The 16,948-nt window shown below is 43.0% G+C and overlaps 1 protein-coding gene across 1 annotated transcript; it reads right to left on the bottom strand.

Moving 5' to 3' along the window:
- Positions 1-886: 886 nt before the first annotated feature.
- On the bottom strand, positions 887-16,948 carry ctnnb1 (catenin (cadherin-associated protein), beta 1). Its single transcript, XM_033640460.2, has 17 exons — positions 16,787-16,948; positions 9,649-9,699; positions 8,300-8,524; positions 7,920-8,173; positions 7,594-7,832; positions 6,999-7,200; positions 6,732-6,876; positions 6,400-6,503; positions 6,092-6,226; positions 5,605-5,808; positions 4,845-5,003; positions 4,432-4,551; positions 4,082-4,232; positions 3,373-3,494; positions 3,141-3,201; positions 2,017-2,267; positions 887-1,680 (listed from the first exon to the last, which is right to left on the bottom strand). The coding sequence occupies exons 2-16, from the start codon at positions 9,659-9,661 to the stop codon at positions 2,053-2,055; spliced, it is 2,349 nt and encodes a 782-aa protein (XP_033496351.1). The 5' UTR covers positions 9,662-9,699; positions 16,787-16,948; the 3' UTR covers positions 887-1,680; positions 2,017-2,052.

Here is a 16,948-nt window from a genome sequence, read left to right as displayed (position 1 = left end):
AGTGTATTATGTCTTTAAAATACAGCATAGTACATGATAACAGCCAAAAAGTCAAAGTATAGCATGTTATGAAAACGGCATAAAAAGTTCCTTTCCTGAGCGGCCCTCAGTTATTTGCTGGCTCCCTAAAATTGCTTTGTCATCAAAACTTTGAGAACCTCTGATGTGGGTTTTTGTTTCTAAAAGCTTTACATTGGTCAGTTAAGATGTTGAGAGTTTAAAACAGCCCCACGGAGGGAGGTTGGGTTGCAATGGGTCTACATCAAAAGCGGTTGTCTTCCCCCCCAAATGTTATGGCCCTGTGTGTTGAGAAGAGCCCTCTAGGCAGCCTAGCCTTCCTCCGTGCAACATGTCCTGTGAATAGAAAAAACACAATCTTGGACACACACACACACACACACGGTCACCGCTCGCAGGCTTTCAGTTCTTCCCTCCAGGTTCTCATTTTATATGCAAATCTTACTAATCTCACTAAAGCTGCATCACACACAGCTGTCACTGTTCAGTTGTGCAATATCATCCACCAAGTTACACTAACTGCAATTTGACACATTCTCTGACAAAGATAGCCAGCTGAACTGGCACCCTGCCAAACCGCATGGCCTCCGCAGGTGGATGTGGACATTTGTTTTCACAGTTGGTGGATCACTGGTTTTTCTCACCTCGATACTGAGATGTCACTTGCTGTGGTAAACTGAGGGTCACACCTGTTGTTGTGTCATCGTCGTCTGCTGTCTGAAAACTGTTGAGCACAAACCCACTCATTTCCTTATTCTGCCTTCTCATAGCAGAGACTTAAAGTCATGTCCTGGAACTAGACTTAAACTGTTTTGTCACAGGGATGTGTTTTAAGGTAGTGTTAAAATGAGACGTGGAGGCGTCCAGGTGAAATGACAGTCCATTTTATTGTTTCAGAACACAGCAGGCTACAGCAACCAGCTCCTCCCACTACCCCACCCCTTAGTAACAGCAGACCAATAATTGCCCTCCTCCACCCCTGTCCTTCCACAGCCACACCCATCCAGCTAGGTCAGCTACACCCCCTTTGGAACAGCAGAGACACATCAGTGTCCACCTTTAAAGCAAGAAAATAGCTTGATATTTGGACCATGATTTCCAATTCATGTTTTTTTATACAAAAGCTACACAATGTTACACTTGATCATCAGAATACAATTCAACTGATTAACTTTAGTGTTTGGACACCATTTAAAATGTGATCAGATTCTTTACTTGGATGGAGCATTACCACTAAAAAACTCAACACTACCAGAGACTTAAAATACAAGGGACTGCAAAAACAAGAGATGAATATCATAATTGAGAATAATGAAAAAAGCAAGCTAGAATCAGTTTGTACCATTACAGACTTGAGGAAAAAAAGAATAAAAAAGTAAAACAACCAAATGAAGTAAAAATGAAAAACAAAGTACATAAAAAGGGTTTTTTCAAAAATCAACTGTTGAGATCAAAATCCGTGTCATGTCAGGATTGAAGTCAGCCCTCTGTCAGGCTGAGACCAGAACAGAACCGCACTTAAATCTAGTTTGTCCCAATGGAGTTCCCATAGACAGGAAACTCTGCTTGCTGTTGTTGAGTCTTCTTCAGGCACTTTCTGAAACCCCGCCTCCTCCATATGGGCGAATCACGATGCAGGTTCATCCAGATCACATGATACAGCTGCGAAGGGAGAAGAGAAGGAGAGTGAAAAAAAGACAGGAGGAATGAGGGGAAAAACAGGAGGTGAGAGGAAGGAGACAGGGCACAGGCGTTGGTTGAGACCACACACACAGATCTTACACGGAGCAACATCACACACACCACATCACACAACTTTGCAATTAGGAGCAGTCTGAACATGCAGCAGCCTCAGTGAGTGAATCCACTCTCCTCTCCCCCCTCAGCCATTTTAGTCAGACAGAAAACCTCCCCACTGTGCTTCTACTTTTAGATCTCACCCCAAAATGCCTCTCATTCATTTCTGCTAACACAAGGCTGCAGTGAGGATATTCTTACCTAGTAGAAAGTGTAGTGTAATGTTGGTCTTGGTATTTACAGGTCGGTATCAAACCAGGCCAGTTGGTTGGAGTCGCCAGGTGGCAGGCCTTCTATCAGTTCTTGGGCGTGTCCCAGGTCAGGCAGCCCCTCTACAGGAGGGTAGTCCTGGCCAGGGTGGTGGCCCCCGCCCAGATCATGGTCCATCATGGGCTCCATACCCATTGTGTCCCCTCCGTAACCTCCCGAATGGAAGGAACGGTAGCTTGGGTCTGGGGGAGGAGGAAGTGGGTGGAGGGGAGGCAGGGGAAGCAGAGCAGTTGTTAGAAGCATGTTAACAAACCAAGCGGTCACACAGTAGTATGATCATTCAAACGTAACACTACACAGCAACACGGCACACGGTCCATCCTCCAGCAGACAAAATGCAGCTGAACTCGTGGCTCAGTTCACTGTGTTGAGTTTGGTCCCACCAACAGATATCCATCTGCAGTGGCCAGTGTCATCCAATGTATCTACCAACTTAAAGTCTTTGTTTTCATGTGGCTGGTCCAGAGCCAGTTAGAGCAGTTAGTGCTGGAGGACTGGAGAGCAGTGCAAATTAAAAATAAACATCCAACCCTCGCCTCTTGGCCTATTGATCAGACCAAGGTCCTGGGACACTCGAAACATTTAGATGGCCAACTGTGACAATAAGTAAAAGCAGCAGTATCGTATTTCTAAGAGCCATCCCTCTTATCCTGACTAACATCAGGGATAAAATCAATCTCCATCCTTAGCTTGAAAGGGTTATTGTCCTTCATCAGTGTCAAGTTGCCTGTGTATCATGACCTTTAACAGCCAATCCTGTCAGCAGCAGTAATAACGCTGGACAGAAGGAGCTCAGTCGTTGGACTGTAACAATATTTAGTTGTTTATTGACTCAAGAGAGACAGAGGCGGTCCATGGGTTTAGAGAACAGGAAGGACACAATCACTCAGAACAGAGAAGGCGACGAGTTAGTAAAAAAAAACAAAAAAAAAAACAAAACAGCTCAAATTGTTTTTGTTGCAGCTTAACTGCTGTGGTGTTTGTGACCTCCCTGTCCCCCCCCTGTGTTTCTCCTGGGAGCTTCCCAGCCTGCTTGAGGTTAAGAGGTGACTTACCTTCCTGTCTGTAGCCCAGAGGCTCTCCCTGAGCTCCGATGTCCAAACCCAGGTCTCCGGTCTGCAGAGCAACAGAGCGAGACAAGGATGAGCAGGGGTCAGCACTTTCAATAACACCACAGTTAGTTAATTTTTATTTTCAAGTTATCTTTGTTGCACAAGCGTCTGTGTGTTTGGTGTACAAATACACTTATAAGCAATTTAAAAACAGCTGATTTTGAGTGCTTCGTACCTCGTTCCAGGCCATTGGTTCTGTCCTGAAGAGCGAGCTGGTGAGTTCTACAGAGAGCCGTTTCTTATAGTCCTGGGGTTTGTCCTCTGACATACGGAACAAAACTGCTGCAGCGTAGGTGGCTGAGGGAACATGGAGGGGTGAAAGGTCAGTCAAAAAGCACCTTACTAGAAATAAAGCAGTGCTGCAGCAGAGAAGAGACAACCAAGAGTCCAGGTATATCCCCGATTACAGTAACAACAGAAATGTTGTTTCAATTGTCTACATACTAAATGGAAAACAGTTACTGTGAAGTGCCTGTGCTTTGTTGAATACTCAATTGTGATTGGTCTTTGAATGGTCTGTTACTTCTGAATAGCAGACTATTGCTATGGATGCAGTTCTGATTATAGAAGCAAAAAAATTCATCTTAAATGATCATTTTTTGACATTTATTGATTTCTTTAATAAACCGCTGTGTAGTAAGCAAGATACTGTTGAGGGAGCAGATCATCATTGTAAAATGAACTCCTTCACGGTGATACAAGACCCCTCCACTTTGTGCCAGTGTCCTGCATCACCCTGTCGGGGTCCATTCTGCAGTAATGACCCACTTGCTGTACATTATCCCGTACATAAGCGCTCATTTCTCAGTTTGACTAGACCTTCTGAACATCTGCGTCGCTAAAGAGTCGCCATTATGTAAATGAGTGTGTTTTTGTGAACATACCAACTCCTTCGTTGCGGCTGTGCAATAGCTCTGTGAGTGGGGCAGTGGCTCCCTCGGCCTCGATGGCCTCAGCAGCCTCTTTATCCTGGGCCAGCTCACACAGGACGCCTGCTGCTACACGCTGGATGTTCTCAATGGGAGAATACAACAGCTGCACACACAAACAGAGAGAGAGAGAGAGAGAGAGAGAGATTGATTGATTCTCAGTTTCCAGTTTCCCAGTTTCGTTTCAAAATTACTGACATTTGTAATATCTGTGGTCCCTATGTGATCCAAAATGACACCTAAAACCATTTAGCCAACATGACATCACAAGAACAGAGCACAAGTGAGATGATTTTTTCTTTTACCTGTACAAAGAGTGGAATGGTGTTGAGTCCTCTGATGACTATTCTGTTGTGGACGTCTCTGGCCAGGATGTGAAGTGCTCCTGTGCAGCCCTCCACAATCTCCTCCATACGAACTCCCTCCTAATGACACAAACACTTAATTAGTCAAGTAACAACTGAAGGAGCCATTCAGGATTCTCCACAGATAATCAGGTCGTGGTGGGAAGTCACAAAAAGACAACTGAATTTGACATCAGTTTGACATGCTTTAAATTTTGTGGGTACTGTGTGAGTGCTCAGTGGAAAGAACGCATGGCACCACTGAGCTGTGTGTCCCTTGAGTTATGTTGTGTTAGTGTTTGCTGTGAAGGTGTGAGTTCACAGAAGTATCTAAAAGTGTGTGTGTGTGTGTGTGTGTGTGTGTCTACTCTCACCACAAACTGCTGCTGCGTGCCTCCCATGCTTGTGCGTCTCTGTGTGTCTTGGTGTGCTCTGACCAGCAGCTGAACCAGTCTGGGGATAGCTCCCTGCTCCCTCAGAGGAGCGTGGTTTGCAGGGCACAGAGCCAGGTTACGGATGAGACCAACTGTAGCCTGACAGACAGACAAACATATTTACATGTCAGCTTCGAGTAGCCATTAGTCACATCTGATAAAGAATCACAGCCAAAAGTTGTTTTCAGCAACATATTGTATTCACAAAATATTTTAAAAATGCATTGTTTGTATACATCTTTTAATTTGAAAAGTAATTCCTTGGGATAGTCTCCAAGTGGTTTGTGTTTGTAATCTGGGACTAGGTTTTGTCTCAATCTAGATGAGTTCAAAGCTGTACAAATGTTTTCTGTGTCCATCAAAACAAATGCGCTATAATATACTGTAGGCCAAGACTGGTCTGTCTGGTGTTATGCTGCTTCTACACTGGATTGGGCCTAAAAAGAAGCAAGACTTGCAGATGTGCTTGTGTTTCATGCAGCCTCCAGCAGTATCACACTGCATTCTCAATGCACAACAAAACAGTCCTGAGAGACCCAAAGCTGCCAACATGGATTAATAGCCAGCGTTCCACAGAAGTACTACTGTGCCAGGTTTGGCCCATTATTTTAGATTCGAGGCGTGGTCAAGTGCAAAGTGATTTTCACTGGGAACACCATTATAACAACAGACACAAGTAGCTGACAGTATGACTGTATACCTTAATGAGTGGCCAGTGTGATGGTGGATGCAGTAATTTGACGACCACGGGCAGGCCATAGTGCAGTCTGACAGCATTCTGTGCCATCTCGGCGTCCTGGTGTCGAGACGTGAGGTGACGCAGGGCACAAATTGCTGGTTCTGTGATGTCTTCTCTGTCTCCAGCCCGAAGCACTGTGCGAACTAACGCTTCAATACCTCCAACCTATGGAGAACAGATGAATAGATTAATCAGAGATTCACATTTGCTGTGTGGATAATATTAAAGCATAAGCATGAGTGAGGAAAAAAATCTTGAAGTATGGATTCACACAGGACACAAAACGCTAGTAAAAATCATAAAGATGACTATTTGAAAACAGTTACTAAGCGTATTTAACTGTATACTCACCACTGACGAAGACCCAAGTAGTATCGAACGTCATTATTAAACTTTTGTAGTAGTAGTAGTAGTAACTCAGCAGGCTTTACTTTTTCTTCATACTCACCTGGCAAACCATCATCTTGTTCTTGTAGTTGTTACAGGTCAGGTTAGACAGGATGCCAGCAGCGCAGGTCACCACATTAATGTCGTCACTTCCGAGCAGCTGGACCAGAGTTCCTAGGAGACCCTCCATTCCCTCCTAGAAAAAAAAAATTGTGAAGTTAGCATTAAAAAGGACAGATGGGTAGAGAGCTCAGAGAATGCTTTGCGATGAATTTAAACAATAAAATCCTTTAATGTCTTCCTTCTGAGAATTGTTTTTTAAAGAAAAGAAAATATTTTAATTTTGGTACAAGGTGCGGTTCTCATCACCTGTTTGGTGGCAGCATCTGATAAGTTCCTGAGAGTCCAGAGACAGTTCTGGACCAGTCTCTGGCTGGGGTCTGTCAGGTGGAGTCCCAGAGCCTGCATACCTCCTGGACAGAAGGACAAAGATGGAAAAAGGTGTTATCTGCACCTGTGAAAACTCACAGTATATTTAAAATCACTAAATTATCCCTGTTATTTGACTGCACTGTTTCCATCGCAGTGTTTGCTGTTATAAATGCATTTCAAATAAGCTCAAAGAACCTCACCTATGAACACACAGTATATGTATAATGATACTAAAGCTCATATTACAAACACTTTAATGTCAGACATACCAGCTTCTACAATGGCAGGCTTGTTACTGGAGCAGACAGACAAGACTTTGAGAACACGGCTTGTGGTCCACAACAGCTTCTCGTAGGTATAAGTCCTCATGATGTTGACCAGGGCCTGGGGGCCACCACTGGCCAAGATTATCAACTACACATGAAGAGACAGTACAATGAGATTAGGGGTTTTAATGTCATGATGGCCACTATGGCCTGAGGAGCACCTTAACAGACCAATTTACCACACACTCCTCCCTTCCACTAGACCCTCACCTTGCTTTCCTGGTTTCCATAGGCCAGTATCTGGAGACAGTCAGTGGTGATGGCCAAGAACTTGACATTGGTCTTGTTGAGTAGAGCAACCATTTTCTGTAGACCTCCGGCTAAACGGACAGCCATCTTGGCTCCTTCCTGGTGCAGGAGGAGGTTGTGAAGGGTGGTGATGGCGTAGAACAGGACAGAGTCCACTGGTGAACTGCAGAACAAACAGAGGCTTCTTAGTTTACTGTCCCACTGGAAATTAACCACAACTAGAGATGCATTGAGATTTCTCCAAAGGTCCTTCCTCTCCACATCCTCTGCCTTTGATGAGTTAACAGCCAGTTACAATCCTTCATGTCTGTCTTATAACTACAAATCCACTGTGTCAAAAAATAGCTATTTACCAATAAGCAAACAAAATGATGCTTATGTTGTTGAAAAACTCTGGATAACAGCCCAAACAGCACAATGTTACTGACCAGAGACAGTGGAAACATCCCACCACATCATTTAGTGCCTCCCTGTACTGGTGAGCTGCAGTACATCAAATAAATGGAAACCCAAGAAAAACACAAATCAAGTATCACCCCATCTTTCTTTCACATACCCAAGCATTTTAACTAGAGCTGGTATTCCTCCAGACTTGAAAATAGCCAGCAGACCCTCTCTGTGATGGGACAGGTTATGGAGTGTTCCTGCAGTGCAGCGAGCTGTCTCCACATCGTTTGTGTTCTGCATGGTCCTGACAATAGCAGACACCATCTGAGGAGAGCGCATGATGGCGTGGCGAGAGGCTTCTTTCTTTGAAAGCTGGTGGACCATCACTGCTGCTTTATTTACTACAACCTGGAGTAGAGGGACACATTAGGGAATGACTAATGAAATCAAATAAATCATAAACAATCTGGAGCCACAGTTTCCTTTGGTATCTACCTGGTCCTCATCATTGAGTAGTTTGGTGAGTTCTGGTATGGCTCTGGTTGCCAGCTCAGCATCATCTTGGTAGTTGATCAGATTGACCACAGCATGTTTGAGCATTTGCGAGGGCTCTGCCAGCCTCTGAACGTTGGTGGGGTTTGCTGCATCATACTGTGTGGAGGGGATCTGCATGCCCTCCTCAAGAGTCTCTGGGAACATTGCTGCACGCACCCGCTGGGCACGCGTCATGGCATACTGACCATCTATGTCTAGGAGACAGAAAAACAGTTGTTTTGTTATATTAGGATTCAAACTGCTGTTTGGCTCATTCATGTTTATGTGCAGTAAACAAATCTTCCCCAAAAGACCAACAAGTTGTCAGCATTATGACCTACCTTGTACTTGTTCCTGGGCGAAGTTCTGGTTGAAGCCCTGCTCCCACTCATACATGACCTGGTTGTCGACATCATCTTCCTCAGGGTTGCCCTTCCCACTGAGAGAGGGAGCCGTTGTGGTGGCCCCTGAATGGATGCCTGAATCCAGGTAAGACTGTTGCTGCCAGTGACTGACCGCTGCCTTACGGTCTGGCTCCATGGCCATGTCGAGCTCCATCAGATCAGCTGGAAGGAGACAAGGAATTAGAAAATATAAAACTTAGTGCTGCTAACCAACTTAGCAGTAGTCAAGAACAAAAGAAAAAGAAATCAACATTTGCGATTTAGTGATCGACATGAGATTCTTGCATACTTTTTGTCAAATGAAATGCAGCAAAACCAATTTGGTCAGCATCGTCATTTCTCAGAAGTGTTGAGTTTAAAGCATCTAAACAATTGCTACACAATTATTGCCAAGAAGTATAATCCTACTCGAATGCTCTAACACTTCACACATATTATGAGGCTTTAGATTAGATTTATTATCAGCCTCCTCTCTGTGTTTCCTTTTTAAGGAGTTACTGCTGTCAATGGTTGTTATTTTGTTTTTTCAGGACCATTAAGGCCGACCTCCATGTGGGATTAAACCCTATTTCTAATATTGTTGTGATGTATTTGTTGTTATATGGATTGACTGATTTATTGATGTGTTGACCACACCCATGTGTATTGCCCACTAATTTTATGAATGTGACGAGCTGAGATGTCTCAACACAAGTGACCTGATGACGAACCGGTAGGCTCGAAACGTTGTCCTTTTATACTATGATGATAGAATAAAGTAATTTTTTTTTATTGGGAGCAGCTACAGTGTTGCAAGTCTTCTTCTTTCTTCCTGATCACGTCTTTTCGACTCGGCACCTGGTAATACGGATGTGCGTGTATCTACCTCTCCTTATTACAAGAAGTATAATTCCAATCAGTAATTCAGTTTCAGAATCCTAATTTAAGTTTATAGTCATTGCAATAAATGGATTTGTAACCTGCTTCCCATGCTCTTATTTTCCTACAGTTTTATATTCTAATGATGCGTGATTTACCACTAAAGGTCTCTTCAAGCATTAAGTTTGATTTTACTTGTGCTCCTAGTTTCAGATTGAAATCAATAACTAATTCACTTTGCTCTCATGAGAACATATATCTGCACCAGGAGAAGAGTCAGTTTTGAAATGCGGGAAAGCCTAACACACTAGCCAATGCATGTGTATGTAAGTAAGAGATGGAGAGACACAGACAAGTGATGAAACAGAAGCTGAAGAGAGTGAGGAGGTGAAAGAGTTTGAGTGCGTGTCTGAAAACTATTAACTCACCCTGGGAAGCCATGTTCCTTTCTCAAACCGCGGCCGACACAGCTTCCTGATCTGGAACAGGGAAAAAAAGCAGTCAGTCAAACTGCCTCAGTGGCATCTCGCCTTCCATCATTCCTGCCCTCTAACCCTGCTCACTGCCAGCTGTCTTTCTTTACAGTCAAACGTAAGCCATTTGACTTTAACAGAAAGATCACAGCAGAGGTAACTGTGGCCTGTTAGAAATTAATGGCAGTGTTGGTTCAGAAACAGTCCAGACAAGCGACTTTCCAGTGCTTTCTTTTCTTTCCTTTCCTGCCACCTCCCTTTCTTGGATTTCCTCTGCTGTTAAAGCCAGACATGCAAACAGCAGCAGCTCACACACAAAGCCACCATTAAATGTAGCAGCTAGCAACTATTTAGGTGAGGAAGGATGGGGGAAGTGGAGCACTGGGTGGGGAGAAAAGAGGCAGGAGGGGGGAGGAGGGCATATGCATTCTTGCGCTGGCTTTGAAGCTGAAACCACACTCTGCAGAAAAGTAAACACTGGCAATGGCAGGAGAGAGGGAGAGCGAGCGAGAGGGGGATTAATTCAGAAAAAAAGGAAAATTGAGGTACGTCCAATTCATACTCAAAGATAAATGTTATGATGGTAATGCACAAAAACAGGAAATGGGAAAACTGCAGAAGAAAATCCAGGCTAAAATGAGACACAGAAACAGGGGTGTATATCCATACAATCAGAAATCCTTTTGTCAAGCCCTTTCAAAAGTACAGCTGCAGTTATTCCAAGATGAATCCTACAGGAAAATAAAGACCAAATCCTTTTCAATCATGGCATACCAGTCTGGACATGCTTTAAAACTTAACAGGCACACTGGAGGAAAATCAGGGTATTGCAACAAAAAAGGCACTCATACCTTACAAGAGAAAAGCAGAGGTGACTAACAATGAGACAGACTGCCGCTAACTAACCAAGTTAAACCCGCAGACCTACGTACATTAAGTCTGTTCCACATAATCTACAATCCACACGAAAATATATAAGACCACACATTGTTAAAAAGAACACCAAGAGCCTTCATTTGACACGGATACTGTTGTGCTCACATTTTTTTAGCACCATCCATTGAGGAAACACATTAAAACTGTAGTTTAACGCTACACATGGATTAAAGTACAAACAAGTTTATACACTGTATATATACACATTTCTGTAACATACAGGAAGCATAAACTGCTCTAACATGAGCATGATGTTCTTGCCCTACAAAGCAACTGCAGTATTAGAGGCTAAGAAATTTTCAGACTATGTTCAGACCAAAGACTTGAAGCCACTCCAACCTTGTGTCTGCAAGCTATCAACTAACGTTATTAATGAAACTAATAAAAAAAATCGACCCGTCTCTTACAAAAAAAGGGCTATTTAGAGCACTGTCATTGGTCCCTGTGGAAAGTTAATGTGTTAGATTAAAATTCTGAGTGGCCCCTTCTTGCCGCTAGGCTTGATTCAACAGGTGTGTGACTGTGTGCTGTTGTGAGGTCAGATGTAGTGACAGCAGCGATTCTGATGTCTGTGTCTTAAAGAAAGGGAAAAAAATGGCAATGAAACAGAGATGCACACTGAATTTTTAAGAAAAGGACATTATATATGATTTTGGAGGCTGTAATAGAAAACACAATACACCACCTCTACCAACTTAATAGCCTATAAGCTTTGAAAAGAGTTTCTGTGCAGGAAACACAAGGTTCTACCAGGAAGTCATTAAGGCAGCAAGAGACTGTGAATCAACATTAGCCAATAATGTTAAAAGTAATGATATCTGGGTGTCAGCCCCTAAAATTTTAGCTTTTCTTTCCAGAGGCAAAAGCTCAGTTTGGTTTTACATACCGACAGGAAATGCAACATCACTAACTTGAATCTCAGAGGTCCCGATTCAGAGATATCAACCTTGGCTGCTGGCTGTCAACAGGCTGAATATTATGTGATGTGATCACCTTGATAGGTACTTTACATACTAATCCATCTCATCTCCTGAGCACAAAAACACAGTCCACAATCTTTTCACATATCAAATGAGACTGAGTGCTGTCTTTTTGTTCCCCCCTCTAAACCTTTTCGACCCTAGGATAAAAGACACACAGTGTGGCTTGCAGAGTGCATTTGGCTGACAACAGCTTAGAGTTTGGTTAACTATGACTGATCCTGTGGTCAACCTGTTGAATTAGAAAACTCACCACTGACGTTTAAGATGTGACGGCCTTTTTAAGGAGTGCAATTTTTTAATTTTGGCAGCCACTTACTAAATAAACATCCTTCCAGATCTCTAATTGTTGGAGTGTCCAGTAAGGTTTCAATACACTCTGTTCAAGGAGCTTATGCTAAAAAAAAGTTGAACGAACAACAGATATTTAAGCTCACCATTGCAGTTGCTCACTTTGTTCTGCAAGCTTAATAGCTTTGACTTGGGGCTTTAAATATCCTGCCTGCAATACACTCTAAGTTGACCTAAAAAGAATATCATTAAGTTTGAAAGAGCAAAAACAGAAGACTAAATGGCCTACAAACAGAAGTGGACATACAGAAAAACACAGCAGCCAGGCATGCAGTGGTAACAAAAAAAAAAAAATCAGTCTGGCATTGGTGCCAGTGAATGTGTAGGAGTTTGTGGAGTTAAAAGGCTGCCAATATGTAAATACACTCAAGGATAACTAAACTACTGCCCTGAATTACTTCCCTCCCCTCACACCCACACCACCCGAGCTCAGCTGTGTCATTAAAACACAATCTTGAGTCAGGCTCCAAGATTGCTGCTTCTAACCACAAATGCACCAACTCAAATTCACTGTTCACACACCATCCTCCCAAGCTTTGCAGGCATGCCCTCATATAACCTAGCCCTGCCCTAATGGAAGCCATATGTCCCATACAAGGCTGCATACAAATCAAACATACAATCAAAGCACACAGTGGAACCATTTATTATTCACACTGGTGGAAAATGTGGGTCTTTACATCTGGCTTCAGAAACTGAGCCAATGATAGTTTTTTTGATGGGCAAACAAGCAAAGTCTGGTCTCCAATTGGGACACACAAATGGCAGCCTTACCCTAAAGTCAGACTCTGACCATTAACACAAACAAAAAAATCATTACAGTAAGAGTTCCTTGATATCAGGCTAGCAGCCTGGCCGCAAAAATCTGAGCAAGAGGTTTCTTTGAAGCCAGATGTGAAATCCAACATGTAGAGTTGTGCCTGGTCCAGATAAAAGCCATACAATTGAAACCAGATGACTAATGAGTGACACACCAGTTACAAGAATCAGAAGGCTGTCTAATGCAGTATGTGGCATGAAAAGAGGCAAGTCACATGTAGCTATGATCGGATGGGTCCATCAAACAGGTATTTTATCTTCTTTATCCACATAAATGTTAATGTAGATGGCAAGTAATGTGCATGCACTCAGGCGCGCACTCTCTCACACACACACACACACACACACACACACACACAAGCCCAATGAAGTGAAGTGTAATCACAGTACTTCTGTCCCAGGTCAACACTCAAATGACAGGCTTAGTGTTCCAGCACAGAACTGGACGGCCAGGAATAGTGTATTTCAGTCTGTTTCACTGCCCTGAGTATAGTCATGAAAAACACGGCATTCGTATAGGGAGCCGGAGTTCATTAATGTGTGAATGACAAAAATAAAGCAACAGAAAATAAAAGGCGAAACAGCACAGCCATTTCTGTATATCTGGTTCTTACGCCCCCCCTACAAAACAGAAAAGGTTACCAATGCAGTCCATTTTTCTGGCTCTATTCAGAGCATAGGGAATGCAACTCCTCTCCTCGTAGACAGAGCTAGATGAAGGGCAGCTAGGACCTCGATAGTGACACAAAGAAGGAAATTATAAATATATTAATAACAAAAACATGCTTCTAACCAGTAATAAATGTCCTGCGAGTGGCCTGATTTGTCTGACATACAGGGCAGGAAGTAGGAAACATTGAACCATCAGGATTTCTCCACATGTATATCTTGCTACATTGCACGGAGGGCAACTCAATCAGGATTAGGCACAATGCCAGATGACTGACAACTATCATGAGATAACATTCCAACCCCCACAAACAAAATAAGATGTGACCAGTGGGTTATTACAGGTCCACGGTGACACCTACACCTAGCCCAAGTTTAACCAAATGTCTTAAGACATCATAAGCTAGCTAAGCAAGCGTGAAAGAAGTCTGTAAGCTATGTGGGAAATCTTGCATTTCTAAACAGATTCAAGCTGATAAAAATCTTAATAGCAAATGCAGTAACATGAAGGAAAAAAATCCTCAACATTGCTCAATAAACAAATTTAAAGCAGCCAAGCATATCTAAACTCTCCAATCCTACCTCCTCTCAAAGAAAAGAAAAAATAGCCAGTCTGTCAGCAAATTTGAGCCACAGTCTGGCACAAAGTGAAGATGAGGTGAGCCTCAAGGTTTACCTTGTGTAAAGACGACAGTATTACATTAAAATTACAAAAAATAAATCAGTTTGTGAAACACATCCTCTAAATTGCATTTCACTCATCTGGCCTGCAGACATGCATGGCTTAATTTTACAGTCTCTTCCTAGCATGCTGTGGCATTTAAATAACTTATACAAAATTAATTTGTCAGAGGGAATACACTCTGCTTGGGTTAAAGAAAAAATGCATTTCTTGAGAACAGGACTTCAAAGAGCCAAATCCATCTAAACTCCTGCACAGACCATTTCCTCTCAAGTGGAAAAAAAAACACCAAGCTCAATACATCCATATGAGTTAATGACCCAAACAAGCTGTATGATAGGCACAAGCAGAGAGACAGGAGCTGCCACAGGCATCAGTGTTAGCCATGTAATGTGCAGGGTCAGCAGCACTCACTGCTGGCTGCCAACAATACAATGAGCTCAATGCCTGCAGCCGCTGCAGTGTTTGGTCTGGGTTTTTAACTGCAAAATGATGGATGTCCATGGAGAAACAGGAGCTCCATGATGATGACTTTTCCCTTATTCTACCAAATAATTGTCAGTCTATTTAAAAGGGGTAAAATGAGATCAAATAGGTTAAGAGAAGTAGAAAAACGCATACAAATTCAAAGTCAAAGCTTGGAATAATTTATCACCAATAGATGTTAAACTGAGCTTTTACTTATACAAAGTTATTCACTGTTTTTTGACACAGGTGATTTTTATCAGATATATATTTCTGATGAAATCTTAATGAACAGCAATACTGTCACACAAGTTTACACATTTCAAAATCTACCCAGATCTACAAGTTGTGTAAAAATTACCATGTAAATGCAGACACGCAGATGGGTTATTGGAAAGAGAAAAATTACAGTATTAGGTAATGGCAACGCCACTGGAAAGGTTCTTGGTAGCAGTTTTCTTACAAGTGGATTACCTCAAAACAAACCACTACCGGTCTCAGATGTAGCTCACACCTACGCCTCCTTTCAAAAAATGTAAATGCGAGATTTTGTTGACGAGGTTGTCTGTGTTTTTCTTCCATTGTGTAATCTGATCGGGGATTTCACTCAGGCACCACAGACAGACAAACAAAATGAATGAATTTGAACCCATTTTTAAACAAACCAAACGCCAAAGACAATGCGTTGATTTCTGGGGCATGAAAACACCAGAGACTGGTGGTTTTAGTTTAGTAATGTGCAAAACTCGACTCTGATCTTGTGATCTTATTATTTAAAATAAACCGGTTTAGTTGCAGAGCTTCCGTGACTAATAAATTGAAGCCGCTAGATGAGACGTAAACATCCTCCACCCAGTTTATTCACTCAATCTTCTTCTTACCAATAAAACTAAGACATAATCAACTGCGTGCAAAAAAAATCTCACCACCACCACAACTTCGTCTTGTGCCACTAAAGCGCACACACACACAACAGTTTTTTCAGCTGAAGCCATCACACCGCTTGTTTTCAGTATCGGCAGGATGGCGAAGAGCAGCGAGGTATCCAACTTACCCCGTCGTGACCCGCCTGTCTCTCTCCAGCAGCCACACACACACACACACACACACACATTGGCAGTGCACAGGGACCAGGCGGAATAGTAAACACCCAATATAACATTTAATAAAAACAGATCAACACTTACTAACCGTCCAAATAATAGTGTGCGGTACCCCTCTCCCTCACAGCTGCTGGTGCCCCTGACTTTCCAACACCACTGACTCAAATTTCACACTCTGGCTCCTCCTCGTCTTCCTCCCAAAGCACAACGGCTGGGAGGAATTTGTCGGTCTTTGTTTAAAAGGACGAGAGGAAAACACACTCTCACGGGCTTTTGACCTAAAATAAACTTAAATATAAACCATTAATTTTTGTTTAGAGCGACTCTGCTAGCAGCGAGCTCCATTTAACATTAAAGTTTCTAATGGTGTTCAGTTTTACGAACTTCCAGCTAAACTTTCGGCGAATTGTTCGCGTTAACCTCCTTCGCCAGTTTCCCGTGACTTGGCTAACGTTAATTAACGGCCGCTAACTTAAGTTTTAAACATGTAAAACTAAACACATGGCCACGCTACACCGAGCTTCACACGCGCTTATCTTCACCCCATATTAAGGGTCTGTTCAGCTAAACCAGCTGCAAAAACAGCCGACAGAAAAGCGAAACTCAAGTCGAGCAAACATGAGTCAGAATAGTGGAATGTGGCCAGCAGCATAAGTGGGCTAATAGTAGTTTAGCTAACTAACCTTAGCCATCGTCCGCTAACGTTAACTACTCAAAAAAGCGAGGGCACAACATCGGCGTTTACTCCCAAATCCCGAATAACGTTTCCGAATAAACTAGAAGGCGATGAAATCCATCGGACACATCTACCTAATTGTTAACTACTGCCTTACCAGACATCGACCCCGTGCTAACGTTACCATAAAGTCAGTGATTCTCATCTGTAAAATAGGTACGTCCCCATTAGGCGGTGGCTGGCATATCCCAAATATCTGCCGTGAATTCAGCTGGCTCGCTAGCTGCGGCAGCAGCATCCCGGCCGGCCCGTACACAACAACCGTCTCCATTCCTGCTGGCATTCAGGGAGAGCCCGACAGGAAAATTGGGAGAAACTGAGTGGAGCCGATAGTTTGAATGTTGGAGCCTACCCTTGTCAACACAGCAAGTCCGTCCACTCGGATCCCGGGGGGTAAAAACCACTCAGAAGGGGAAAAAGTCAAGGAAAATGTGAAGGCGAGCGTCAGCGGGGAGCCCTCGTCCACTCCCTCCGCAGTCAGTCAATAATGACTTGGCCGGAACAGCAGAGACTG

Source organism: Epinephelus lanceolatus, chromosome 10, assembly GCF_041903045.1.
Source record: "Epinephelus lanceolatus isolate andai-2023 chromosome 10, ASM4190304v1, whole genome shotgun sequence".
Taxonomy (NCBI): domain Eukaryota; kingdom Metazoa; phylum Chordata; class Actinopteri; order Perciformes; family Serranidae; genus Epinephelus; species Epinephelus lanceolatus.
Note: the sequence above shows the minus strand (reverse complement) of the source record. Positions and strands in the feature narration are given on the sequence as shown.

What these genes read in the sequence shown, in the direction of transcription:
- ctnnb1 (XM_033640460.2), bottom strand. An exon ending in ATGGAAACCAGGAAAGCAAG is followed by an intron (nt 6,877 to 6,998) that starts GTGAGGGTCTAG and finishes CTTCATGTGTAG; the next exon opens with TTGATAATCTTGGCCAGTGG. An exon ending in GCCTGCCATTGTAGAAGCTG is followed by an intron (nt 6,504 to 6,731) that starts GTATGTCTGACA and finishes CCTTCTGTCCAG; the next exon opens with GAGGTATGCAGGCTCTGGGA.